The sequence below is a fragment of the Motacilla alba genome, chromosome Z, assembly GCF_015832195.1.
Source record: "Motacilla alba alba isolate MOTALB_02 chromosome Z, Motacilla_alba_V1.0_pri, whole genome shotgun sequence".
In the NCBI taxonomy this organism is placed as follows: Eukaryota; Metazoa; Chordata; class Aves; order Passeriformes; family Motacillidae; genus Motacilla; species Motacilla alba.
The window spans coordinates 59,918,779-59,946,150 of record NC_052046.1 but is presented as its reverse complement, the minus strand read 5'-3'; the positions used below and the strand labels follow the sequence as shown (position 1 = coordinate 59,946,150).

Below are 27,372 nucleotides of genomic sequence, written 5' to 3'. Positions count from 1 at the left end.
GTTCCCTCTATGTTTAAAATAAAATGTCAAGAGTAAATATAACAGAAATAAATATTTAATGTGAATCCTCAACTTGGAAGTTCTATTTATGATTATCTAGTCTGGCCTTTGTAAGAGGTGCACAGATATTCTGAGAATTTCTACATAAAGCAAAAAGGTTCTGAGTCAGAGCACTCAAAATACTTTTCATCTGTCTCAAAATACTTTTCATCTGTATAGAATGACATTATTGAAAGAAGAATACCTACCAACTGTATCTGTGGATAAACTTACTCCCTATTTGTCCTGCTAGTGTTTTTACTGTTCATCACTCCCAGTTAAAATGTGCCTAACTTCCTCTTCCTGTCACGGAAATGTTTAACTGCTACAGAGTTCCATGAATGAAACCTGAATGAATGAATTTCCAGAACATTATGAGTTAGAAGCTTACATATTGCTGTCAATATTTTAAAAACATGATGAAAAAGATGCAAAACTGACAGAATATATACAGTTAAAGAAAAGAAAAAAAAAAAAAAGATGTTTCTTCTGTTATATAACATTACCAAACTGCATACTCTTAGTGAAACATACAGGCCACAGAAATTTTCAGTGACCATTGAGAAGAAAGATGTGTGCTAATGTCTTTACAAATAATGCGATGAGTGAAGGTAAGGGTGTTAATATTTTTGAAAGGGTTTTAATGTCTGTAATAACTTTAGGCAACAGGTTGTTTGCAGAGCCCAGACAAGGGTCTGCACAAGCCTGAACTTCTGAACTTTGGGGTGAAGTAATAGGTGCAAGGGGGGAATATGTGGCAGGTGGTTCAGGAAAGCTGTAACTTCCCAGTACCTCAGCCAGTGGGGAAAGGAAGAGAACAACATGCGGCAGGGAGTTTAGGATAAAAGGAGGCTGTGCTCTCTGAAACCCTGAGAGAGAAAACCCTGCGGGCGTGTACCCCAGATGACTCTCTCACTTTATTTGAATAAAGCTGAAGAACTCTGTCTCCTTTTTAGACATAAACCTCTGGCATTTGTGAATATTTCTCACACTATTACGTTTAAACAGCCAGTACTCACACTGTAATTTACAGCTCAGTGCAGCATAACAGAAGCTGCAGCAATCACAGTCTATAGACAACTGTATCAGGAGCAGGGCAAAACCTGTCCCACTGGCATCAGCTTCTCCGCTTTGGACAGGCAGTGCTTTGTTTCTGGTATTTGCTGCCACCTCATGTGTTTCAAGAAGTATTACAGTGGAATATTAGAAGCCAGCATTTTGTACATCTAAAATAACTTAAGATAGCTATGTGACTGCAATGTTAAGCAAATACATTACTTAAAATTCTGAAATTATTTTTTAGTGTTGCTGCTATGTGATATGGAAATCACCTACATTTAAAACCAAAATGAAATATTCTGCTCCAGTTTGGGAGAAATAGCATGCTGTGACCAGTTTTCAACTCTCAGTATAATGAAGGACATTGACATGCTTCCAGACTTCCAGCATAAGGCCACAAAATTGTGAGGGATTGGAGAATATCTCTAATGAGAATCAACTGAGGGAGCTAGGTTTGTTCAGCCTTAAGAGGATGAGGCCTCAGGGCAACCTTACTGCTGTCCACCATTAGCCAGTGGGCAGGCATAGAAAAGATAAGTGAGGAATGAGCCCTCACTTCTAAAATTTTCAAGGTTTCTTAAGGACTGCATAAGGAAAAAGGGCAGCGCCCAGCAGCCATAGACCAATGACCATGTGCTCATCTACTAAATGGCTGCTCTGCCTTTTATACCCCTGCCGGTGCAGCAGGCAACCCTGGCCCCTCCCAAAGTCTGTCAGTCAACTTCTTCTTCACTGTCCATTGGTGGAGACTACATCCTTGCTACTTGATTGAAGTCAGGTGTTGTCATGCCCCGCCGCCCTAGTAACAAGCCTTCCCCGATAGCCAAGGCTGTCCAGCGACATCAATGCAGAGCGGGGAAGGGGACTACAGGGAGAACAGTGTATGTCCAAACAACGATGTCAATGAAACTTCTCTTAACATACACAAAATATTAATCTCTTTACTGCAGCAGCCAACCATCACATTACCCATCTATAACAGATGGAGCCTCCTTGGAAAAACACAGTGATCAGACAAGACAAGCACATTCATTGCAATACCAGAAATTCAGGGTATATTGCGCAAAAATTTTTCACCATGAGTGGTACCACACTGAAACAGGGATCCAGAGGTGTGATGGAAGACAAATTTGTAATTCAAACAGATGTCGACTCCTCAAATCAGGAGTTGTTCCTGACCACTGTGAAATAGAGAATACACTATCACACAGCAAAAAGGCTATTTATTTTAGTTTGGAGGTTTGTGCTGCCTAGATATTGCATCAGCAACTTAAAACACAGGTAAGGGAACTCACAGACTATCCTTTTCTCTTAGAGATTGTTGTCATGGGACCAGGGTTTTTGTTACTAGCTAAACTAACCTTAAGACATGGCCCAATATATGAAAGGCAGGAAGAAAGTGAATAAAAGCTTACTTTAACCTCAGTAATTAACAGATTCTTCCTCCCAGGCAGAACATGCCAGCAAATTCACAAGTGCTTTGAGATGCACCCATGTAAGATAAGCATGTACTGGAAACACTGTGCCAGAGCAATTTAATAAAGCCAAAATGCTGATTTATTGATCACACATTGCTACTCAACTATTCTGAAAAAGGCCCCTGTCCTTACTTCCATCTCTCAAAACAGAAGTTCTTAGCTACTGTCTTTGAAAAATTATGTCAAAGCTTAGCCTTCCATAGCCACAGCACTATGAAGATTAATGCTCTCACACTGCCCATGTGCACCCTTAGTCTGTAACTTGGGACTGCTTCAGCCAGTGGCTGTGAGAGGTGCACACTTTGGCAATACTTTACAGGGCACTTTGTGGCCTCACAGAGAGTTGTAACCTGAAAGAACAGATGAGGAGAGTGTTGATTCAATACTTCCAAGCGTTATTGCTGTACTTTCTCTTCAAGAAATACTCTGCATAAGTCTTAGAGATCACATTTGAAAACAATGTAAAGTAATCAATCTTTCCTGCTTCAGTGAACTAGCAAGCAGGTAACAATGAGAAAATGCATTCAGCTGCACTTTTTTCTTGTAAGCATTAAACAAGTATTTTATTAACCCCACGAAAGGTTTAAGGAAGAAGGCAAACGACTCCCTTTGTTTCTTCTGCTCATGTTCAGTGAAGGGAAATTTGTTTCCCTAGGCAGAAGAGGAAGATTCATTTTAGACACTCCTAGACATAGTAGTGCCCTACAGATATATTCAGAGATAGAGCTGCACAAATTTTGTTAGTGCATAATACTGTGTTCAGATGAAAAAATAACATAAATGTCTCTGAGCTCTGAGCACAGCAAACTTACCGCACTAGGAATGCCCCCCTCCAAAAAAAAACCCAAAAAAACCAACCAAACAAAAAAACCAAACAAAAATCAACAACAAAAAACCCTCCAGAAAGTCCTGTATTTTCAGGCTTCTTTAGTAGTAAAACATGTCTTTGACTGTCAAAGATGAGTATAATTATAACTTCTTTTAACATAATAGGTATATTTGAGGAAGGACTGAAGAGGTCATATTCTGGTTGTTTTTCATTGTGGTGTTGCATTTTAGTTAAATGGTATGCTCTGTCTCACCCCTCAAAAATGTACGGTTTATTCCAAGCCTGTGTCCTCCCCTGCAGTATCATGTATCTGTAATCTCATTGTCCCAAGTCTTATTCTGCACCTACTCTGAATCTCCGCTAAAGCTGCGGGAGGGAGACCAGGCTCTCTTGGCCCTTTTCTCCCCCAGGCTCTCCCTCTCTCCCCTTCCCTCCCCCAATAAACTCTCATCTAATCAGCACCCTCAGATGCTGTGTGGAGTCTCTTTGCCTGCATGCTGCTACCTGGGGACCCCAAAACTAACAGCTACAAGTATAGCGACATTTCACTACTTTCTAGAACACAGCAAGCAGGAGTGAAATAAAAGAGTAACACAGATTACTCATGAGTAAGAAAAGTCAAAGCATATCACACAGTCGGATAATTTTAGTAGCATCTGAACAGTCAAAATTATACTGTATCATGGCACTTAGAAAGGAAAGACACCGCATTGAGCACTATGGGCCCTTGCCACCAAAAGCAACACTAAACTTTTGCAAACAAAATCACATTTGTACACCAGTACTGATTGATATGGGACACTATGGCATACAGATTAATTAGGATAACCAGGTCGACTTTGCAGCTTGCTCTGAGAGATCCATCATTCCTACGGACCTGAAAGGTCCTGCCAATTCTGAGGTTACAACAAGCATAAGTGTAGAGGAACTTCTTCACAAAAAGGGTTATTAGTGGAATCGGTTGCCCAGGAAGGTGATGGAGTCACCGCCGCCGGAGGTGTTTAAGAAAACATCTGGCACTCAGTGCCATGCTCTGGCCGACTTGGTGGTGTTCAGTCATAGGCTGGACTCGAAGGTTTTTTCCAACCTAGCTAATTCTGTGATTCTCTAACAGACCGACTTTGCTCTAAGCTTTGCGCTGGCATTTTCCCCGGGTGCGTTCTGGTGGGCGCACAAGCGTCTCACGAGCCCGACCCAGAGAAGCGGCCAGACCCTTTCCGGCCCGCAGGAGCGGCGGATCCGCCCGAGAAGGCAGCGAGGCCGGCGTGACCCGCGCCGCCCCCTCCGCCTTCCCACAGCACCGCTTCCCCGCCCGGAAGCGCCCTCGGCACTGCCCCCGCTCCCGGCACGTGACGCGCCGGGCACCGCTCCCTGGGTCACGTGCCCGCCCACAGCGAGCGCGCGTGCGCATCCAGCAGCTGTCATCCGAAGTCGGGACTGAGGTGGCTGCCGTGCGGGCAGGGCAGGGGTAGCGACAGGCTCGAAGGGACGCGGACCCGGCGGTGGCAGGGAACAGGCCTGCGCCTGCCCCTGCCCCTGTCGTGCTGTACTGTGCTGTGCTGTGCTCTGCTCTGCCCAGTCCCGTCCCGTCCCGTCCCGCCCCGCCCCGCTCCGCCCCGCCCCTCCCCGCCCCGCCCCTCCCCTCATCCTTTCCTTCGGCCGCGCCTGGCCGCTGGAGCCTCTCCCGGACAGGTGTGGAGGGAGCGCCGAGTTGGCCCTGGCGGCGGCCGCGGGCGTGCGGCGAGGAGGTATGCGGCTGCGAGTGGGCGGGGGGCGAGCTGGGGAGGCGGCGGGGCGGCCGAAGTGGGTCGGGCCAGGTCGGAGCGGGGGTGCGCGGCGGCTCCCGGCGGCTCCCGGCGGCGGGGCATCGCCGGGCGGGCCCGGGTTCCGGGGCGCGGGGCGGAGCGGCCGAAGTGCCGCCGGGCAGCTCCCGCAGGCGCGATGGGGGCACGCGGCAGCCCCCGCGCCGGGAGGGGCTCGGTGCGGGGGCTCCGCGCCGGGGACGGGAGGGGGGCGGCTGGGACCGAGGTGCGGAATCGAAACCGACAGCAGTGGGAAAAGTGGGTCTGGCGCTTCTGCTCGCGGCCGGCAGTTCTGGGTCGGGGCTGCCGGTGGGAGCTCTCCGGGTTCTCCGCGTGGTCGAAGTGCGTGGACGGAGTGAAATAGAGCTTTATCTCTCTCCGCGTCTGTCAGTGATTTGATGAAATTGTTGCCGGCTTTCCAGATAGTCTCTTTTTGGTGCGGCTCGTTCCTTCCTGCATGCAGCTAAGACTTCGGTGTTGTTTGCTGAGTGAATAACTGAATTGAGTGCCTGTTCCGCATCTGTCCGTGGTTATAAAACGCTTTCGAAGCTGGTTTTGGGATCAGGTCTCTCTGTCGTGGTCGTAGTCTTCTCTTAATGAGCTTACTCTCCTCTGATTGTAGCTGAGAAAGTGAGTGGGAAGTGTGTGCAAAATATTATTTCTCATAGGTTAACTGTGTTAGGAAATATACTCGTGTGTCCGTGTGTTTTTAAAACAATTATACTAGCTCAGAGAATAAACGGCATTTATATTTATTTTTTGAAGTGCAAATTTACGGTTCTTTGCTGAGAATTATCAACTATAGGAACTGAAGTTATTATTTAGTGGCTACTAAACCAGCACCTTTTAAGCGGAATCACTTTTTCCCCAAGGAAGAAACTTAGTGACACCTAGTGCAGTGGGGTTTTTATGTCTATGGGATAAAATTTGACTTGGGTTTTACCTTTATTTTTGCTTCTACTGTCATAAGTAGCTGGTGGCATTGCTTCACAGAAGTATTTTCCAAATGCAAGAAGATGGAAAGCACAAGCATGATTCCTGTTTCAGTAGTTGAAATGAGAGTAAGTTGAACTACTGACCGTCATGCTAGTTTTTTTCTCCGCTTAGGTTTGGAGTGGTGTTGGTGCTAGCAGTTTCCTTTCTAGGGACTGACCTGGGAAACAATATGTATCACCCAGATATGTGGACATAGTTAAATAGCTGTTGGATCAGAGTTGGAATAAAGTATATGAGAGAAAAGTCTTTGGTCAGTGTTTGTTTTAAAAAACCTAATCTGATTTGGTCTCTGATGTCTTTTTTTTTTTTTTTTTAAGTTGGTAAATACGATAAAATAGGAAAAAAAATCAAATCCTGTAAGTTTTACTCTTTAATTATTCCTGAGTATTCCATGGAGTATTTTATATCTCTTGAGATAACTTCTAAACAAATCAAATAAATAGTTATCTGCACTAAATCTGAGTGCACAATCAGTATTGCACTCAAATAATAAAATTATGTTGTCAAGTGCTTATTATTGGAATATTCCTAAGTAATATTAGCAAACGTAGTAATTATTAAAAATGCAATTTTATGCTTAACTGTATTATAAAATATTGAATCGTGTAGGTTATAGACTAAGGACTTTCTGAGTTCAAGCAGCTCTTTGTTGGTCTGATTCTTAGTTCTACAGGTAATTCACTTTGATATTCAATTTTTTTTTCTTAGTTTTCTTTTAGTGAGATATATTTCATCAACATTATGCTGAACAGAATATGAATAGGGTTGTGGTGCTGTTAAAGGTGGTATTTCCATCCTACCACCTCAAATTTAAATTAAAAAAGCTTCACCCTAACAACTTTTGAAACATGAATTCAGTTTACATAGTGCTCAAAGGGAAGATGCGTTACTATAATTCTGTTAATATAAGGTATTTGCAAGATCTCTGAATGAACACAGGGATGGTTCAAAAAGTGATGTTCTGAAATGTTAGGATTGTAGTACTTCTCTAGTAACAAATTTCCATAGTCACTTGATAGTTTGATAATTCATATCTCAAAATCAGCAAGTGATGTGGTGAGTTTTTATCTGGATTTTTGTTTTGAATCACAGAAGACACCTAGTATATTTTGAAGATAAGGAATATTTTATACTTGGAGGGTAGTAATTGTTGTGTAATCAAATCATATAATGAAGATGTTAATAAGAATTTGCTGGTCCAAAGTCCCAGTACGTGTTACAAATGAAGTCTTATCATACTTTTATTATATGAAGACTTATAGTTTACTTCAGGTTTCGTAGGTGGCATTGTGTGCCATAATTAATTCTGCTGTAGTCTTGCCCTTTCCTCCTACTTAATTTCACTGGTTTAAAATTGTGGAATTGCACATAGTAGTTGAATTTGTCTGTGTGACAAAGTAATTGGCTTTGTGTGAGTAGTTGTACTACTGAGTTATGCAGGTGCTCACTTTTATCCATAATTTTGTTTATGTCCAACATTTGTGGGAGGACAGGATATTTGGGACACTACATTTAGGACAGTATACCATGAAAACTGAGGACCATCTCTATAATCATTATAATCTATATAAACAAAGATTACAAAACATGTCAGGGTTTTAAATTTAAGGTATTAAAGTTGCCAGGGTTAAAGTTCAAAACACATCTCTTAGTGAAAACTGAATACTGAAAAAAATCCAGTGTCTAGTGAGTTTCTGTTTCTCAGACAAAGTGGGATAACTCATTGACTGATGCAGATATTTTGGGGAACATTTACAAACAAAATACACTCCAAGTCCTTTGTGACATTCCTGTCAGTAAAATGTAGAGTGACTCGACTGGATTGTTGGTATTTAACTCATTACACTTGTGATATCCTCCCGGATTTTGTCTAATAAAATGAAAAGACTAGTTCTTAGTGGGTAGCTTGTCTCTAAGAAGACCTAGATAAATACTTATATTCAGGGTAGATGTTGAATGACAGACGTGACTGTGCTCAGATTTAGTTTCACTTTCACAGTTTATTTCTTTGATTAAAAAAGTATATAACTTGCCAAAATGGTAAATGAGACTATGGCTTTGCAGCTGGAAATAGTAATTTGTCTATAGTAATAAACTGTTTTAAAAAATAGTAATATCCATTTTAAATTAAATTGGGGAAAAGTGTAGAAGTCTGTCAACTAAGCTACATATAAAGACATAGAAATGTGGGAGAAGCTCCAAGTTTTAGAAATCAGACTCTTCATGTCTGGATTTGACTTGATGGAAGTATTTGGAGTATGTGATTTGAATAAATTATGATAAATATTTCAAAACTGAGATAAGTAAAAGAAATAATAATAATTATAAATAAATAAAATAAATAATAATAATTTGAAACTTTTAATTATTTTTAATTAATTAACAATTAATAATAGAGAAAAAAGTTTTCTTAACTGATTTGTTGCCTTCAAAGTTGTAGTGTAGCTTATACTTACATGAGTTGGTGAAACTTCTAAACTCACAGTGTTGTGGAAATCTCCTTTAGATTTATTGTGATGCAGCTCTGTGCAGAGTCATAGAATGTCCTGAGTTGGAAGGGACACACAAGGACCCCCGAGTTCATCTCCTGCTTCTGCACACAACCACTCCAAAAATCATACCGTGTGTCTGAGAGCATTGTCCAAATGCTTCTTGAACTCTGTCAGTCTTAAAACTGTGACCACTTTCCTGGAGAATCTATTACAGTGCCCACCCACCCTCTTGGTGAAGAACCTTTTCCTGATATCCAGCCTATACCTCCCCTGAGCCAATTTCAGGCTATTTCCTCTGATCCTGTCACTGTCACCACAGATAAGATAGCAGTGCCTGCCCCTCCTCTTCCCCTCATGAGGAAGTTGTAACTGCAGTGAGGTCTCCCCTCAGTTTCCTCTGGTCCAGATTGAGCAGTGGCCTTAGCTGCTCCTCATACGGCTTCCCCTCAAGGCCCTTTACAGTTGAACTTGCTCCTTTTGTCTGATATAGTATTGTGGGTAAGAGCCATGTAGTTGCCAGATACCATTCTGTGAGTTCATTGGATGGTCTGCCACTCCTGGGGCAGGGGGCATGGTATCAGTCTGGAGTGAGGAGCTTTTGGTCATGCAAGCTGCCTGCCCATATGTGTGGTTTGCTTTAATGTGCATGCTTTCAGTCATAACAACAGAAAGGCATGACATTGCTGGATATGGCTTGGCCACTAGGTATTTGGTCTGTGGTAAATTAGACCAAAATGTGAGGGCAGGGGAATTGGAACTGGTCTTTGGATTACAAAATCCTTTATAAGAATGGAAGTGCTCACACTGAAGGTGAACTTTTTTACTGGTGCAGAAATGCAGTTTCAGGTGTTCCATAACTAAACAGGTTTAAGAGAGACAAGTACATCTTTCTGTTTCTCAGGTTATAGAGCCTGATTTATGTGTTTGGTGTTTTTGGTTTATTCTTTTTCTTCCCCTTTCATGCTGTCCTTATTCAGCTTCTAATAAAGGATTTGCTATATAGTGGTTCATTGGGAAAATTATTATCACAGTCACTGTAGCATATCCCTGGAAAAGAGATATATGTTTTGGTTTTAAGGACTTGGGAAATCATAGAATGTCCTGAGTTGGAACGGACACACAGGGACCCCCGAGTTCATCTGCTGGTTCTGCACATGACCTGTAAGGGCTATAAGAGCTGTAAGGGTATCTTTCGGGAGGATACCTGGTTAAGGAGTTAATCAAATGCCATATAGTCAGAAATGACAGGCCTACTAAAACTGTGCTTAAAAAGTGCTTTATTAGGAAGGAGTTCACATCTACCACCTGTGATTTCTATCCCCAGCAATATTATAGGCTGCATTAGCAATGAATATTTTTCTGAAATTTGAGGTACTTGTAAATTAGCTTTTTGAAAACTGAGAGTTAGGCCAAATCACTGTCTGGACTCTTTGAGGACTACATCCAAGTTTGAAAATATTACACCATTGTGTGAGTTGGTGGTTTACTTGCATCTTAAATAGTGCTTTCAGCTTGGGTATTCTTTTCTCTTGACTAAAAGTAATTTACTGGATGGTAGAGGTCCAGATGATCAGAAATATGGAATAGATTTTCTGTGATGAGACTAGAAGTTTTCAGCTTAGGAAAGAGACTGTGTGAGGCCATGGTAAAGATGCGTAAGATTTGTATGGTCTGAAGGTAGATGTGAGCAGTTAGATAGTTATTCTCAGTATGCACATGAGCTATGAGATGAAACTAAAATGTGAAATATTCAACATACACAGAGGGAGATATATCACTTAGTATATTGTTGATTGTAGAATGCTTTATCATGAAATGTTCTGGATATTAAAGGCCTACAAAAGTTCAAAATTACGGGAAAAATCATCACACTCTGCAAAATGCAGTATTATCCTCTATGTTTAAGGATTCCTTGGTATATACACTGCTGAAGAATGAGATGGTATTCTGAAAATGTGTATTATAAGCTATCCCAACACTTGCTTATATCTAAATACCTACTGTTAGCAATTATGAAAATGTGGAGACTGGTTAGATTCTTGATAACTTGCTTTTGCCACTGCTGGAGTCTGTTACATGCTGTTTCTATTTAGGACTATGGATTTCATACCTGTGTTTTAATTAAAAAAAAAGTAGAAGCTCTTGAGTCATGGGTAGCAGATAAAAATGAGAAAAATACTTTTTCTGTAGTTTTTTTTTTCCTTGCCCTTTGTCCCAGATTACTTATTTCAAGATGTTTTTCATGCTTTGAGCCTGGTGAGAATATCTAGGAATGAATTCAGGTCATTTTTCAGTTCAAAATTTATGGGCTCAAGTTAAGCAAATTTAGAATTTTGAAACATTGTTGCTGTAGGGTATTACCAGACATAGAAATTTAAACTTGTAATGAAGCTTGCATACTACTCAGAGCTTTGTGGTAAAATAGAGGTGGTTTCAGGATCTTCAGAATATGGTTATCTGCCCAGATTCTTGGTTTCTTAAGTTTGTAGAATCTATGAAAATATTCAATACTCCTAACATTTATAAACTTGGGTCTTTCTGATGATGGTGGATATCTGAGGAATACATACCTAACCATGAGATTTGGCCTCATATCACAAATACAAAGCATTATGTTCCATATATTTTCACTGTCAATACAATCAAATAACCTAAGTAACAGATTTGGATTTCCTGATAAATAGGATCTCTTTTGAAGCCGGGTACATAAAGAGGCAGACATAATTGGTTGCACATCTACTGTTATTAAAGGAACAATTCAAACATATTACACTGAGAATTAACTATTTGCATGCCCAGTAACAGTTGAACACGCAAGCTGTGCTTTTATGTTTCCAGTTGCCTGAAAATGCACTAATGCAGTATTTTGGATTTTTGAATTTGCTTTGCTGAACAGTACAAGGAGTTGGATGATACCTGCTTACAGAATGCTAACAACCTCTTAAAAATGATGAATCTACTCACGGAGTTTTTACTTTAAAGTAAAATTGCTGCTGAAACTAATATAGATTAAGGCACAATTTCTACTACTTGTTTCTTATCCTGCTTGTGCAGAGCTGGTGGTGCAAACATGGTTATTTTACAAAACAGCCTCAAAAAAAAATGCTGGGGCTTCGTGTACATGTCTTTCTCTGGACAGGTTTGTTTTCTTGTTGTTATCTACTGAAAAACGTACCCAGGATGAATTCTTTGTCAAGTGTTTGTTTTCCCATAGTTAGTGTGGGTGCAAATTTGCAAGAAAAGGAAAAAAATACATATTTTAGTTAATTCATCTGTGTGAAGTGGTTAAGAGATTTAATTTTTTCCCATCTTCCTTCATACTTTTTTTCTTCTGCTGGAGCTTGTTTTATGTAATTTGTTTAATTTTGATAGTGGATTAAAGCTTGTGTACATCACAATTTTATGTATTAGAGCACACAGATTAAAATAATCTTACCTTTCAAAATATGAACATATTTATTTTATGATGCAGTGGTTGATAGTTATTTATGGCTAATAATTTTGTGAATAGCAGAGTAGATGTATTAGTCTGTGCTTTTTCTTTTTTTTCAACAGTGCTTTCAGTAGAGGGGACTGCCCTAAGTAGGCGGTCAAGAGATGCCTCCCAGAAAGCATCTTTGTCTTGAAGAGCTATTTTGTCAAGTCTTGTGTAGTCTGGAGCCAGAAAGTTTGGATTCCCCACTGATGGTGGGTGGACTTCACAGTACTGGTTAGTTTATTTTAGACCAGAAGCAAAAAGAAGTGTATAGCCTTCAGGGCGTAGTATTAAGGTGGAGACAGAATATTGTAATACTAAAAGTTGATTAGTAGTGAAGTAGTGAAGTATTGATTGTAGTGAAGGCTTCAGGGTTTTGTGCCTTTTAACTAACTGCGATTTAACACATGCTGTTTTTCTAGTGTGTGGACATTACAAAGAAACAGTTCAATGTTTTGGCAGTGGAGGCTGGAAATTGTAGCTGCCTGGTACTAATTTGTAAAGGCAAGCTTTAGTTGACTGTGGTGGGGTATAGAGGTCCTTCCCTTTTCTTAGGATATAGAAGAAACAATTATGTAGATTTTGCAGTTACCAAAAATATGTGGAATAAAATGTTTTATCAAACATGCAATATACACTTCTGTTCTTTAGTATCAGATTTGTTATGTGCAAGCCATGCACTTCAGATTTTGCAGGATTTGTTTAAAAAGCACTTTTCCTGCCATCATAACTAGTGAAATGCATTCGCATCTTGGATTCTGTAAATAATTGTGGCATTAATGAGATTTCATCTTGCTTTATGTGAGCTTTTCTAGTATTGAGCTTTGGTGTTTGTAGTTCATCAGGTTTCTTGGGCTACATACTGGCACAGATATGGATGTTTCCACTTTGCTGACCTCATGTTTTCACTTCTGCAGTATTAAGACTAATGTAGCATTAATATTCTGATATTAATGATGATTTGGGAGTTTCAACAGGGCCTTGCAATCGTTACAAATTTTTCAAAAGAAATCAGGTTCAGGTTCTTTAATCTAGTTCCTAGCTAGACTACTTAGCTCTTCAGATGGCAACTTTAGACAAACTACATGCTTGTATTTTATTTATATTCTGAGTTGTTTAATCAGACACTTTTAAGACATAGGCAGACTATTTGGTCACTAAGAAATTGAAGGTTTATGGACAGGCTGTGGAGTTTATTGGATCAGGTTCATAGCTTGGGCTTGTTTGCTTAAAGCTTTTCCATGATTAGCTAAAAAGCTTCTTTCAATGTTACGTAAAGTACTAATGCATGATAATTTCAGTGGGGTTTGTTCACATTTATTCACACTACCCTTTGTTTTTCTGGGTAGTTATGGGCATCTTTTTCAGCATGCAGTATTGTCATGCAAGGGGACAGAAAATGTCTGCTTACAATGCTGATATGAGGGACCTAAAATAACTGTAAAATTTCCCTGTGTACATATTACTTGTCTCTCTATTTCATAAAGTGCATCCTGGGCATGTTGGCCTTCTTTTTATAACTTTGTATTTACTAATATTTTGCACATTTTCATTGTGTAGTAGTCAATAAAAACTCTGGAAATTTTATTTCTTAGATTGCACAGCTTTGTAATATCACAAAATAGGTAGTTACGTATGCACCTAAGTGCAGTAATTAAGTCAGCAATAATATGATTGCAGTGCAGATTTTGCATTAGAATGGTCTGCTAGTAGTTGTGATTTTGTCTGCAAAAGAGCCTCTGAAGGCCTCTTAACTATGACACTGAAGTATATATTATGCTCTCTTGTGTTAATGATTTGGCTAGGGTGTAACGGTTTTTGTGTGAGAAAAATACCAAAAGTAGTCATTGTTTGGAGGAAGAATGTAGGACTTGGGAGTTCCACAAAGTCCTTGAAAGAATTACATATTGTGTTAGAAGTTAATAGAATTGAATTGGAAGGCCAACATTTTCTGATTAGTTTGTAGCATAGGTTATTTTTTTTGTGTTAAATTTAGACCATGTAACTCAGCACTTGTGCCTGCTGTTTCAGATTGGTGTTTGTAATGAAGAAATGCAGTAATGAAATTGTAAAATAGCTTTAAGAAGTTACAACTGATAGATCATAGTTATACAGAAGATGTTGAGTTACTAAAAAATCATAAAACTAGTAGAAACATCTAATGGACTTCTAGCATAGCAAACTCTTCATAGCCTTTATGATCTTTCTGCCACCTGATCTAAAGATGTTTTATAGTTGGGTCTTCTTAAGGAGTTCTTGCAAACATTGTGCTTATCAAGGAGCAGCTTTACCCAATAAGTTAATGAGAAGGTGTTTTTAACTGTGAAAGAAGGGTTACACGAGAGCATGGATTGAACAGTTTATTTCTACTGAAAGTAACCCAGCTGTCTGGTCTGTTTGCTCATTGGTTAGGGGCCTGGACCCTGAGATAGACGGAAGCTGGTAGAAAAAAGGTCTGTGAAGGGCAGGATTTGTACTCTTTACACTACAGTGAAGCTGGGCAAAAATTCAGCATTTCTAGTATTCTACGCGTGTCTTCATAATTAGTTGAAATTTATTAATTCTGCTTGTGATACAGATTGAGGTTCCTCACAGTACAATATGTTACATGCTTGGGCATGTACTTAGTTTTGGAGAGAAAAGGGAATAGTCTTTTGTGTATCTTCACAAAAAGGATTTTAAGAGTCTGGTAGCCAAACTCTTAGCCAGAATGCTGATGTGTGATTGTGACAGTTAGCATAAATTAATTATAGTTTATTAGTTCAATTAACAATCGTTAAATTAACTGAATTTCTTCATTGGTCAAAGTGCCAGGGTATATTCAGTTGATTTGGTACGCGGCTGTTTTTAGAGCAGCTTATCTATTAAAATTGGTGTATTTTGGTGAGATGTTCTGGTTAAGAGAAATTTTTATCATGGTAATTTATGTGATAATAACTTTGTTGTGCCTGGTGCTTGAAATCAGACATTGACCAAAATAATCCTGCAGCTTTTCTCATAGCTGAACCACTTGGATATGGATTTTTCTTGTCTCCTTACCCTTTTGCATAAGGAATGTAGGAAATCAGATGTATTTCAAACTTTTACCCTTTTACATTTAAAAAAATTAATTCCAAAGAAGAGAGAGCTTCAGGCTTATAGGAATGAATACAGGCACTGTGATTTCTTAAGCTCTTGACCCACAGAGAAAATGAGTATTAAATGGTTGATAAGAGATTTCCTTTCAACACTGACTTTCTATATGCATAATGTAATTTCATATGTTTACATAGCAACTGCAAGTTAATTGGTAAATCAAGTTATGCTTTTGGAAATGTGTTTCATCTGTGATGTAGTGAATGGTGATGCAGGTGACATCTGACACTGTGCTTGTATGACGACAGAATTAATACTAACTTGTGTGTTTAGCTGGTACAGGGCTGTGTTTGGGATTCAGTATGAGAATAATGCTCGTAACACACTGATGTTTTGGTTGTTGCCAAAGAGTGCTTAATCTTAATCAGGGACTTTTCAGTGTTTTGTACTCTTCCAGTAAGGAGATGGACAAAAACCTGGGGGGAGATGAGCCGAACTGGCCGAAGGGCTGTTCAATACTGCAGAATGCCGTGCCCAGTATATAACACGGGTGAGCAACCCAGAACGGTGGCTGATGACAGTTTGTATTGTTTATCACCTGGGCTTTTTTGGTTTTATATCTCTCTCTCTCTCTCTCTCTCTCTCTCTCTCTGGTTATAATAATTTTTTTTTTTAACTTTGTTTCAATTATTAAGGTGTTCTTAACTCTTGGGTTTTTACTTTTTCCCTGCTTCTCCTTCCAGTCTCATTATGGATGGAGGAAGTGTGATTAGCTGTGTGGTATTTGCCAGTTTGGCACCCAGTATTTGGCCTGAAGGGTTGAGGTAACCACAGATCTGATCAGAGCATGTCAGAAGAAATTTGTTACAGGCAGTATTTTTGTAAGGTTAGTGAAGAATTTTGTGAACGGCAGATGACACATGGTGATGTATACTTGGGAATTGCAGCACCCTCTGATCTGAGGATAATGTGTATCTGTCACTTGCCTAAAGTTCAGTCCTTTCATGAGTACAATATCCTGGTATGAAATGGAAATAACTTTTTCTTTTAGTCAGTCTCAATGTAGAAATGGAAATCAGAGGAAATGCTGATTTTATGTGTATAGCTTACTTGCTTTTTTTTCTGTAGAAATTTTCAGAGAATGAGCAGGAATATAGTCCTGTTGATAAACTGCTGATAATTAGAACTAGAAAATCCAAGTGCTCTTCCTCTGTATTCACAGTGTGAGTGGGAAGTGAATAATTGGTTGTTATGGTTTAATGTAGTTTAGTTCTTTAGTTAAGGAAAAAACAATTCATGAGCTACAGAAGTGATTCCCTGTAAGGACCTCAGGAGCTTCCTTCGGGCCTGGCAGAACCAATCAGCTGGCTAGTTTTGAATATTGACAGGCTGCTAAACCACTTAAGACAGCTGAATATGCCTTTGTGAAATCACACTTAGAGACAAACAAGCCCTGGGAAAAACTCTCTTGCATCCAGCCTTTGAACAGGTAACTGGACACTGGCTGGGCCAGGCCCCGCTCTGCCGTGGGGCCCCCATGGCCTGGCAGGGCCGGGCCCTGCTCTGCTGCAGCACTGGCCTGGCCAGGACCTGCTCTGCCGCATGGCCCGGTGGCATGGCTCAGCTGAGATTCTGCTGCTGCTGAGTTCCAACCACGGCTGGTGGCCAGGCCCACTCTGCTCGGCTTCAGGTGGAGCTGAGCCAGGCTCTGCTCCAGCCATGAGCTGCTGAGCCATCCTGCTGGCACTGCTGAAAATCATGCAGCTGAGAACAGAGGTGGCTCTGCAGCCCTGTGCAGAAAAGCGACCTCACAGCTGGAATTGAATGCCACAGGGGCCAGAAAACAGCCATGCCGCCAGAATGGCCGCTGCCCGGCAGAGATCATATAACCATCTATAGGCCAGGTTGAGACATTCACTCTTTTAGTGCACAGATGAAACATGCAGACATCAATCCTCTCTCAAGTGAGAGGAAAAGGAAGGGGTGAAGATGCGTAAAGAAAATAACATGGAGACACCAAGGTCAGTGAAGAAGGAGTCAAATCCCAGATGGGAGGAGAATGAGGAGATGCCTTAGTCTTAGTCTGAAATTCTCTTGTAAGGGTGTGGTGAAGATATAATACACCAGGCTTTTTTTCCCTGTAACTCATGGAATGCATTTGGGGAGATGTAATGTTCTAGCTAGATCTGTGAGCACAAGCACCAGTGTGAAGCAAGCAGATGTTGATGTATGTAGCTGTGATCTAATGAGAAGCTTGAACAGAGATATGAGGGAGATGAGAAACCTGGCCCCAGGGATGGGAGAAGAAAACCTCTGTTCCCAGAGATAAAAGAACTTTTGTTTCTATACTAGAATAGCTTATCCTTAAAATTGCACCCCAATAAACTGAGATGGCCCATGGTGGTATTTGTGGGAAGACTACCAAACCATGGGAGGAACTTCACGATGTCGATTTCTGGTGGCTGCTATTCATAAAAATTAAAAGTATGACAGAACTGTTTCTTGTGGAAAGGTCTCCATGGCATGGCAGGAGAGACTCCCTAAGTGGACTGAAGAAAGATTATTTTAAAAGTGGTAAACTGACTGAAAATACCAGATTTGTCTCTTTATGTTGTAAGTAGGAAAAGAAAGAAGGGTTGGGGGGAGGAGAAGTGTTCTGAAGGTTTTTTTCTGATTTCTTACTATTTTTTATTTTACCTAAACTTAATAAAGTGTTCTTTATACTTTATACTTTAAAGTTTTGAGCCTGCTTTGCTTTCCTCCTAATCCTTGTCTTGCAGCAAAAAATGAGTAAATTATTCTAATGAGCGCATTGGTGTTTGGCCACCACTAGACCCAGTACATTGTTTCCCTCCATTTACTGAATGGAAATAGTTGTATTTTATCCAACGTGTAGCTTTGTTACTCTAGGTTATGCCTGTGTAATGTAACTTTCTAGACAGAGAATGTGCAGATGGATCTACACAGGAAGATCCTAGGTTAACTTGAGGAAACATGCTGTAAAAGCAGAGGTACGGACTGGACTGAGCGCTTGTCATTTACAATAGTGTTTGTGCTGGGTAAAGGCTGAGTAATCTCAGAGTAAGAATAAAAAGTAAGCATTTGTTTTGTGCCTTTTATACTAGCCTGGGTAGATAATTGTAGATAGGTTTTTTTTCTGTCTGAAACCATGTATGTTGAATGTTAGAATTGGTTTTACAGATATTTCTCTACAGTGTATGATTTTCTTTTTTAACAGGTAGATTGAAATTGAACCAGAATGGCTGATGTCATCTCAGATAGTCCTCCAAACCCAAGCTGCAAAATCATGACTTTTAGGCCTTCGATGGATGAATTCAGGGAATTCAACAAATACTTAGCACACATGGAATCACAAGGTGCTCATAGGGCTGGAGTTGCAAAGGTAAGCATGTATAACATAGAAGAAAAATGCTTCTAATACCAGATCTCCCGTTACTTGTATTTTGCTGGTTACAAACCTGACTTTTTTATTATTTATTTTTTTTTCCAAATGAATTTCAAGGAGTAGGTAATGATTTGTTACTATGTTAAGAAAGAGCCTTTCGATGTCTCCGATATTTCATGCAGATTAATATAGGTGTTGTGTAGTGTTTTTTCTCTAACTGTAAGTTGTTTACACGCTTACAATAGCAAAACAGGATCTCTTTCTAAGTAGATTCAAACTATTTTTGGTCAACAAAGCAGGGAGTTGATAGTATAAATGAAAGTCGTCCTGATATACCAGGTGTTGAACTTTGTGGTTTAGGGTTGCATAAAGCTTAACTGGAGCAAATCATCCCACTTCAGTATGGTGAACATGAAGATGGTAAGGCAGTGTTTGAATGGAAATAGTTTTCTTCTTGTTAATGAGAACTTCAGGCAACTTAACTGCAGGTGTATTGCTCTTTGAACAATGGCACGTGCAGGACCTCAGAGCAGGAGTTCCTCCGCTGTCAGAGAGTGACTGTCAGAGGTTCACTCTGACATAATTTAGTGATACATCCTGTAGTTGTTTATGCTGTGTCCATTTTCCCACTTTTCAAACCAGCAGAAACCAGTGCAGATCTAGAAATACCAGCTTAGTTACTTTAAGCACTCTGTGGGAACAGGTATCTCCATCACTGGGTTTTGAAGCTAATGTTGCGCGGTCAAGACATTTAGAATCTGAGTGAGGGAGGAGCAAAACTTGAAATTCTTGGTTTCTTCCCTGCCCACTCCTGCCTCCTGCTTCCTTTGAAGCAAAGCAAAACTGAATTCTTCACTCTGAAAACCTTATAGGTTGTTTTTTTTTTTTTTATTTCAGCTGATAGAGTAATAGGTTATATTCTCAAATTTTTCTCTGCGGAAGTAGAAACAGAAGTAGAAATGTGATAAATAGGCAACAGAGGAAAGCCTGTGCTGAGTTTTTCCTATCTTCAGCTGTGTTCTGGAATCTGAGAAAAACCTAAGGCAAGACTTTTCTATTTACATATTTATCTATTTAAGGTCCTAAGCATATTAATACAGTCTAGTATAGTTTAGTGTGATAAACATACATTTTTAGAAAGGGATGTCTTAGTTATACCAGTCAGTCTCCTCCATGAAGACTGTATGTTGGTACTGACAGCAGAGTGCTATCAGCACATACATTTCTGTTAAATCCTCTTTCAGATACTGGTGAGTCTTGCCTTAGGTTTTTCCTCTTTCATGTTTGAGCATTCAACAATGTGATTGATGAATTTGATCTAAGTTGATCCCATTGAATAAAACTAACTTGCTTGACTTAGAAGAGGCTATTTTTACAAAAGGAAATATGAAGAGTTTTCAGTGGGACAGGTCAGTGGTAAAAACACAGACCTAGTCATTATTTCCAGTTGTTCTACTGGCTAGCTGTATGTTGCATTGAACATGATTTATTAACATTTTCAGTCTTCCTTAGAAAATGCAAATTCTTTGGGGCAAGAAGTTTATTTTTATCTTCTTTTAAAACTTTTTTTTTTGTGTATCGATCCCCATGGAATTCACTTCTCTAACCAGCACTCTAATTATAACAGTAATAAACATACTCCAGTTAGGTGGAAGGGGATATTTTGGACCCGTATTCAGAAAAATCTTTTTATTGCTTAAAGCGCATTGATCTTGAACTAAATAAGATAATGCAAATTTTGCTTTTCAGCATTCATATATTTGAGCCAAACCTCTGACTTCATGCTTAATAATCATGAAAATGGAAATCTCTATGCACATATTTGATTTTAATGCATATTTTCTGAATGCATGACTTCTCTGCTTCCAAGCTAACATTTCATATTTTGTTAATGTGAGTATAATTTAAGTGTTCTGTGAAAGAAATAAGTAGGAATCACAAGATGATTTGATTTTTTTTTTTCTCTAGAAGCAAACAACACTGAAACTTGCTTAATAGTTCTTGTACAGTAGAAGTACTGTTGAAGCTGGGAAGGAAAAGAGGAAAAGCATCTGTGTAAAAATTAGATAAAAACACCTGTTTATGTGTAAAATAAAAACATTAGTTATGGAAGTATGTTACTATTAGATAAATTTCCTTTAGCTTGATGTTTGTGTTTCACTGTGTGCTTTTAGCACTTATGGTCTTGACTGGATTTCTTATGACTGTTTGAGTACATTAACATTAAAATGTGCCTATTTGTGATAGCTTTCCAAAGCTAGCAAATGGTCTTAGGATCTATGTGTTTTAGAATTTTATTACTTTAATGAAGAGATGAAATAGTGAAATTTCTAATGGACTCTTACAGATGGAATCCTAAAATGTTTGTAAGAAAATAGCCTAGGTGTGTAGCTTAAGGACTGCCTCATCGTGATCCTGTTATTAGAAGTATTAGAAAGATACCTCTGTCTGAATTAAAGTGCAAACGAGAGCATATGCTGAAGTCAGAAGTATGGATTTTGTTTAACAGTAAATGAGAGAGGGAGAGAGAGAGATAGAAAGAAACAGAAAAGGAGGCAGGAAAATGGGGAGAGAAAGAGAGTGACAGAGAGACAAGTTAAGTAGAAATGTCACTGCTGTGGTTTCCGTCTTCACCACCTACTTCTGGTCGTCTTGGTGGTGAGCTTCCCCCCAAACCCACAGAATTCAGTAGATTAATATACATTTGGGCCAGGTGGGAATACCTAGGTAGCTGACCTTGGTGGGGGCAAGTTTGATACTGTCTCTTGGAACAGACTCTGGATCTGTTGCATGCCTTTCCCTCAGAGAGGAGTCTGGGGGTGCTTCAGGGGTTTTGGTGGCTTATGACACCTCCCCGGCTGCCTCTCGCATGAATGCCCTGTGGATATGGCCATCCAGGGATGGGGGGGGGATTTGCAACTGAGCCAGTTGAGTGCAAGGGAGGATGGGTGTTCACTCCTTCTGCCTAGAGATTATGCCACACCCCAAAAACTTCTCCTCCTCCCCGCTGGGGGCATGTGAGCAAACCTGGCCTCAGCAGATGGGCCTGTGGGCTACAGCCTCCCCCACCCCAAACCTAACGAGAGCTGATTTTCAGGACAGCTGCTGGGTTTGGTTTTCTTGTGGATGCCTTCTTCTCCCTCAGCCTTGCTTACTTCTCCCTAGACCTGAGATAATTGAACAATCATGTTTGAGGAACTATAGTGTCTTATCTTTCCTTAGGTGCTTAAACTCACAGTCCAAAGTTCCAGGCATATTCAGGGAGGGGTGGGCTTAGGTGTGCACAGTTTCTTTATACAGTTTTACCATAATGAGGAGAAAATCCTTGAGAACAATGTTTAAGCCTTTAACCTTAAAATTTCAATCTCTCACACTACCTCTAAATTATGAATTAATTATTCAAATAATATAGTTCACTTGTTGTGTGTTTATAAGAGCTGTCCTTCTTTGTTATAAGATACTTTAAAAGTTTCCAAGCCACTGTTCATGGAAATTTGATTTTAATTTAGCAGAAGAATGAAAGTAATGAGTGGATCAAAAACATGTCATTAAGCTTTTGGACAAGTAGAAGTTCAAAAATGAAACAAAACCAAAAAATACATATAAAATTTTTTTGTTGCTCTGTTTTAGAAGTGACACATCTAGAGTTATTTGTTTTCTGCTGAAATAATATATGCAAGAAATGTTCAAAATTAATCAGCCTGTTAAAGAATACTGGTACATCTACAGGCTTCTTTGAAATTCTTAATGATTTCTTTTGCTAACACTTTAGAATCTGCTGAGGAGTTTTCATAGACTGTGGGTATTCTGTGGTATTTGAAATAAATGCGTTAAATTTACAGATGGCTAATCTGCACATAGCTTTAATCTTCAATTATGAGGATTAAATAATGTAGTTATAAAAGCTAATGTATCTAAATTAGTGCACATGCTTACTGTACTAGAGCTGTACCCTGTAGTTTTATGGGGAATAAATTGAACAGATTTGGAAATCTAAAACAGCTGTATTTTTTTCACTCTTCAGTAAAAAAATAGAGTTATACATACTGTTTATGCCAAATAATGTTTAGACAGCAGTCTGACAGGTTTTTTAAGGAATTTTTATTTTAATTGAGGATAAACATTTTATATCTTTGAATCTTTAGGTGTGGAAAAGACAACTAAGATCACTGAGCCAAACTTCTGACTTAGCACCTACATGTTCACCTCTAAATTGTATCTCCAAATGCAACATCCGGAAATTTTTTAACACAAAACATATATGATATCATGGATTGCAAACTGTTTGTCAGTTGTAAGGCTTTTTGATTGGAAAAAAATTGTCAACTCTGTTATTTTAAATGTGTATTTTTGCACAGTTGCCTGTGAATTGCTGTAGGTTGGTGAGTTGCTGCTTGTGAATTGAAGTGATACTGGGCATGTTCTAAATGGGTTTTTGCATTGTCTACAAGCACTTAGAGTATCAGTTAATGTGAAACAGCTGGTAAGCAAATGTTCCTTTGATCATGTGGGCATATTCAACTGCTCCTTCAGTTTTTTCCTAGGATGTTTTGAATTGTTATTTCAACTGTGCTGTTGTGTTTTGTTTCCTGTTTGTAAAGGTTATCCCACCAAAGGAATGGAAGCCAAGAAAACATTATGATGATATTGAAGATTTGGTGATTCCTGCTCCAATTCAACAAATGGTCACGGGCCAGTCTGGTCTTTTCACACAATACAATATTCAGAAAAAGCCCATGACAGTGAAGGAGTTCAAGGATCTAGCCAACAGTGACAAGTATGTACTCTTGCTTAGTAAGACAAATACTTATCTTCATGTGTTGTGGTTTCTTTGAATTGTGCAAGGCAGCTGGTGATTCCTTTTACTTTTTTCCCTGTCTCTCAAGGTATGGAAGGGTACTGCAATGTGAGTATTGTTTGTGTTTGTTGTTGAAAGCATCTGATACCATGGCAGCAAGAAAGCATCTGAAAAACCTGAGATGAAATGCTTTCTATATTTTTTTCTTTATCTTCCAGAAGATGTAGAAAATAGTGAAGATGATACAGATGTGTATCTGAGTTTTAATTTGATTATTTGATTACACCTATTAATGTTTAATTACTAGATAATAGAATGGCCTATCACCATGTAACTCTGAAAACTCCAATATATTTTTAAACAATCCAGAAGCTTTTGCATTAATCTAAGAGAACTCAGTGGTATTTACTGAATGTCAATGTTAGGGTTATGGCAAGATGGATATTATGGGAGGGGAAAAAAAAGTTTGTGAAGGGCTGGCTGGACACTCTACTGAAATGTTTCAAATTGTTGAGCATTCCAATAAGAGGGAATTGATAGAAGGAATTCTTGCCTGTCATTTTGGCCACATTAAAAGAATAGATTTTATTTGACTGTCTCCTCAAAACTGAGTGGAAGTGATTTTTGGAAGATGAGTCAAAGGATCTTAGAAAGGTAATACTGCCTTAGTTTGAAGGCAAGTTTCTATTATAGGTTAATTAAGAAATTAGGTATAAGAATAGAAACTCTTATCAAGATCAGAAAAAACTAGGACATCTAAAGCTTTTAAGGACGCTCCTAACCAAATATAACCGTGTACATAGTATCCATGCCTTGATGATCATGCAAAACAGACAACATTTTTTTTCCCAATTACAAAGAATAGTACATATATATTGTGCAAAATTAAGGTTGGTGCACAGTAGTCTTTCTCTGGTAACTGGAAATGGGACCTATTTTGTAATTCTTGAAATTATTTGTTTAGTAAATATTAGAGGTGAGAGTAAATCATAAGACCTATAAGGTATTTGATGTGATTATCAATAATACTTTTTCATAGCTGTTAAAGTTTACATTTTATTAACCCCTAATAAGTTGAGGTACACTAATTTCTTAAAATAATTAACTAATTCAGAAATGCTGGGAAGTTTTTAATATGTATCATAATGTTTGTTATGTTTATTCATCATGGGATATATTTTGAAAGTGTTTCTGATTTCAATTTTTATGGTTTTTACTGAAATCAGATGGCAACTTAATTTTGCATGCAAATGTAGAACAGCTGGGAGGACTTCCTATCTATTACTTTCCAAATATTTGTCACTGCTCTTGAGAATGTGTCACATAACATTCTATGACACTCTTACTGCAGTCAGTATTTCTTAAACTATCAAGTAGCTGAGAGCCTCTGTAGTCCCATAAAATTAATTTTGTTCCTTAAAGGAGGAGACTTCTCTGTTAAAGACTTTTTTCTTCAGTATTAGGATGTTACCTATTTCCTTTGGGTAAGAGAGAAAGGCTTTGAACATCTAAATTAAATCACAGTTGCCTTTAAATGGATCAAGTGTACTCAGTGTAATGCATTTCATCTTTTACTTGTTTAGACATTTGCAGCTCTCCATTGAACTAAAATGCTTCTCAACTTGACCTCTTGGAAATAGGAGCATACCCGCTTTCTGTAATCAAGGAGTTCATGTGTGCGTGTTACTCAGGGCCCAACAGAAATACAGTCTGATTTCTGGAGCTATAGCTCTGTTGCTGAGAATGCTTTGGTTAAGATGTGTGTAGCTTTTTTTTTTTTTTTGTCTCTGCGTTATTACATGATATAAATGTACTTGGTCTCAGTGTTGTATGTTTGGATTTTCTTTCCAGTTGTTCAGCTGTAGCCCACTGGCAGTTCTACTATAAAACTGTAGTTCTCAGACGTGTAGTAATGGGGGAGTAAGTTTTCTTTTCTGAAGACTTAAAACTGGAAGTACAGATGTCTGACAAAGGATCCTGAGGCAAAGCTGTTGGTAGATGTTTCTGTGGTAGTGTGTTGGTGTTGTTCCCACAAGATTTTGAAAGGCTACATGAGTAACCTTTCAAAAGTATTTACATAAGTATATTTAAGCATGTAAGTGTGTGTTATGTATCTTGTGCTGTTGTAAATGAGTAAAAAGAAAAGCTCCCTTAAATATTTTTTCTCTGCATTGTAGAATTTTTTTTTTTTTTTTTTTTTGCATCAGCTGCTTAAAACAACAGCTTTACTTGAAAGGTTTTTCTGGGGCAGGAAGAAGAAAGTATTGGTTTTGCCTGTGAGGGCTGCATGGCTGAGTTAGTTTACATTGTTCTGAGACAAGCTTGTTCAAGACCTATAACTGGGTATTTACAGAGCTGGTAGTGAGGTAGGAAAACAATAAATACTTGTTAATTGTGTTTTCCATGTGTGTATTTTTTTTACAGAAGAGAAATAAAAGGTAGGATCTCAGGCTAAGGATGGTTTGTAGATGGGCTGATTTGCTGCTGGGGACTGAACAAATATTGTGTGGGTTGGTGGAGGACTTTAGTTACTGTAGCTGTCAGGTGGGAGGTGTCCATGATATGGTTAATCATGAAACTAAGAATTCAGGACAACTCGTAATTCTTCAGTTTCAGAGAATTTGAAATAAAGTGGACTTCATCTAGAAGGTTCATAGCATGGTCTGTTGTCCATGGCTTAGAAGCATAGTCCATTGCAGAGGCGGTTGTTGAGAGATGGTGATGAACCTTTGCCTAACTCTTTCTCTGCAGATACCGCACTCCAAGATATGTAGACTATGAAGATCTGGAGCGTAAATACTGGAAGAACTTGACTTTTGTGGCACCAATTTATGGAGCAGATATCAATGGGAGCATTTATGATGAAGTATGCATAGTTTTTTATGAAGTTTATCCCTTCCAGCCCTCTTTTAAAGGGTACACTTAGAGGATATGCTCTTGCTTTGTGACTGAGAATCTGTCTTTTGAAATCTTTGTGTTGCTCCTTAAAGCCTGCAACCCAGGTTGAAATTATCTCTACATCTGCAAGAGTCAGATAGTTCTGTCCTTAGACAGTAGAATATTGCTACTCTTCCTGATCATGACTCTTCCTTTCTTCACTTCTAACTCTCCAGAGCTTTGAGATTTCTTCCTACTTATTTGTTTATTAACCTTCTAGTATGTATGTTTCCTGTGTGTATCTGTGGACTCTTGTGAGATATTTTAACTAAGTTTTATTTTAAAATTAAAATATGGATACTTTTATATCTCTTCACTGAGGAATACTGGTAGCTGTACTTCATGCTTGGAATGTCTGCAGTTTCCTGGAAATGTACTTACTCATACTGTTTACCTTTCAATTAAAACAGATAAAATTAAAATTTCCTAAGGAGATTAATTTTGCTGGCTACTCGCCAAGATCTCCATGGATAATAAAGATACTTTTAAAACAGATCTCATTATCCAAAGAATTACGGATATCCATTGATATCAGTTAGGCTGTGTAAGTAAGACAGGAACTAGATTTCTAAAGGATTTTTTAAGTAATGAGACTAAGAGAAAATATATTAGCGTTTCAGAAAATATTTGAGGACTTAAAAAATACAGGACAAATTTGTATGGAAAGAAAGTACCATATGTGAAGTTCTTGGGTTATTTCATGTTCTATGTAACTGCCTTTTCCAATCATTAGGAAAAAACCTATGATTTTGCTGTGGCAGATGGTCTGAGGCTCTCCTAGTGTTTCACAGTTCTTCATGGAAGACAAAGTGAAGACTGTCCAGAGATAAATACAGTCAGCCAATATGGCTGAAGGCAGTTCAGATTTTGCACTGAGTTATGTAATTTTTGAAAGACAGCTAAGAATGTCCAATGGTATATTGTTTAGAGAAAGCAAGTTCAAATTCCCTTGTGTGTCCACATAGTTGCTTTAAGAAATTGTTTAG

The 27,372-nt window shown here is 38.9% G+C and overlaps 1 protein-coding gene across 5 annotated transcripts in view; it reads left to right on the top strand.

The window, feature by feature from the left end:
* The first annotated feature begins 4,998 nt into the window (after positions 1 to 4,998).
* The window catches only part of KDM4C (lysine demethylase 4C), a 242,819-nt gene continuing 220,445 nt past the window's right edge, over positions 4,999 to 27,372 (top strand). For 2 of the 5 annotated variants that reach the window (XR_005255234.1, XM_038124138.1), the window contains exons 1-4: positions 5,000 to 5,153; positions 18,484 to 18,648; positions 23,253 to 23,428; positions 26,201 to 26,315. Coding sequence is in view for 3 of the 5 variants with exons in the window: in XM_038124138.1 (XP_037980066.1) it covers positions 18,505 to 18,648; positions 23,253 to 23,428; positions 26,201 to 26,315 (435 nt within the window). In the remaining 2 variants the exon portion in view is untranslated. Of the gene's footprint in view, positions 5,154 to 18,483; positions 18,649 to 23,252; positions 23,429 to 26,200; positions 26,316 to 27,372 lie in introns of those variants that run through there. The other 3 variants (XM_038124135.1, XM_038124136.1, XM_038124137.1) reach the window with 3 other exon arrangements.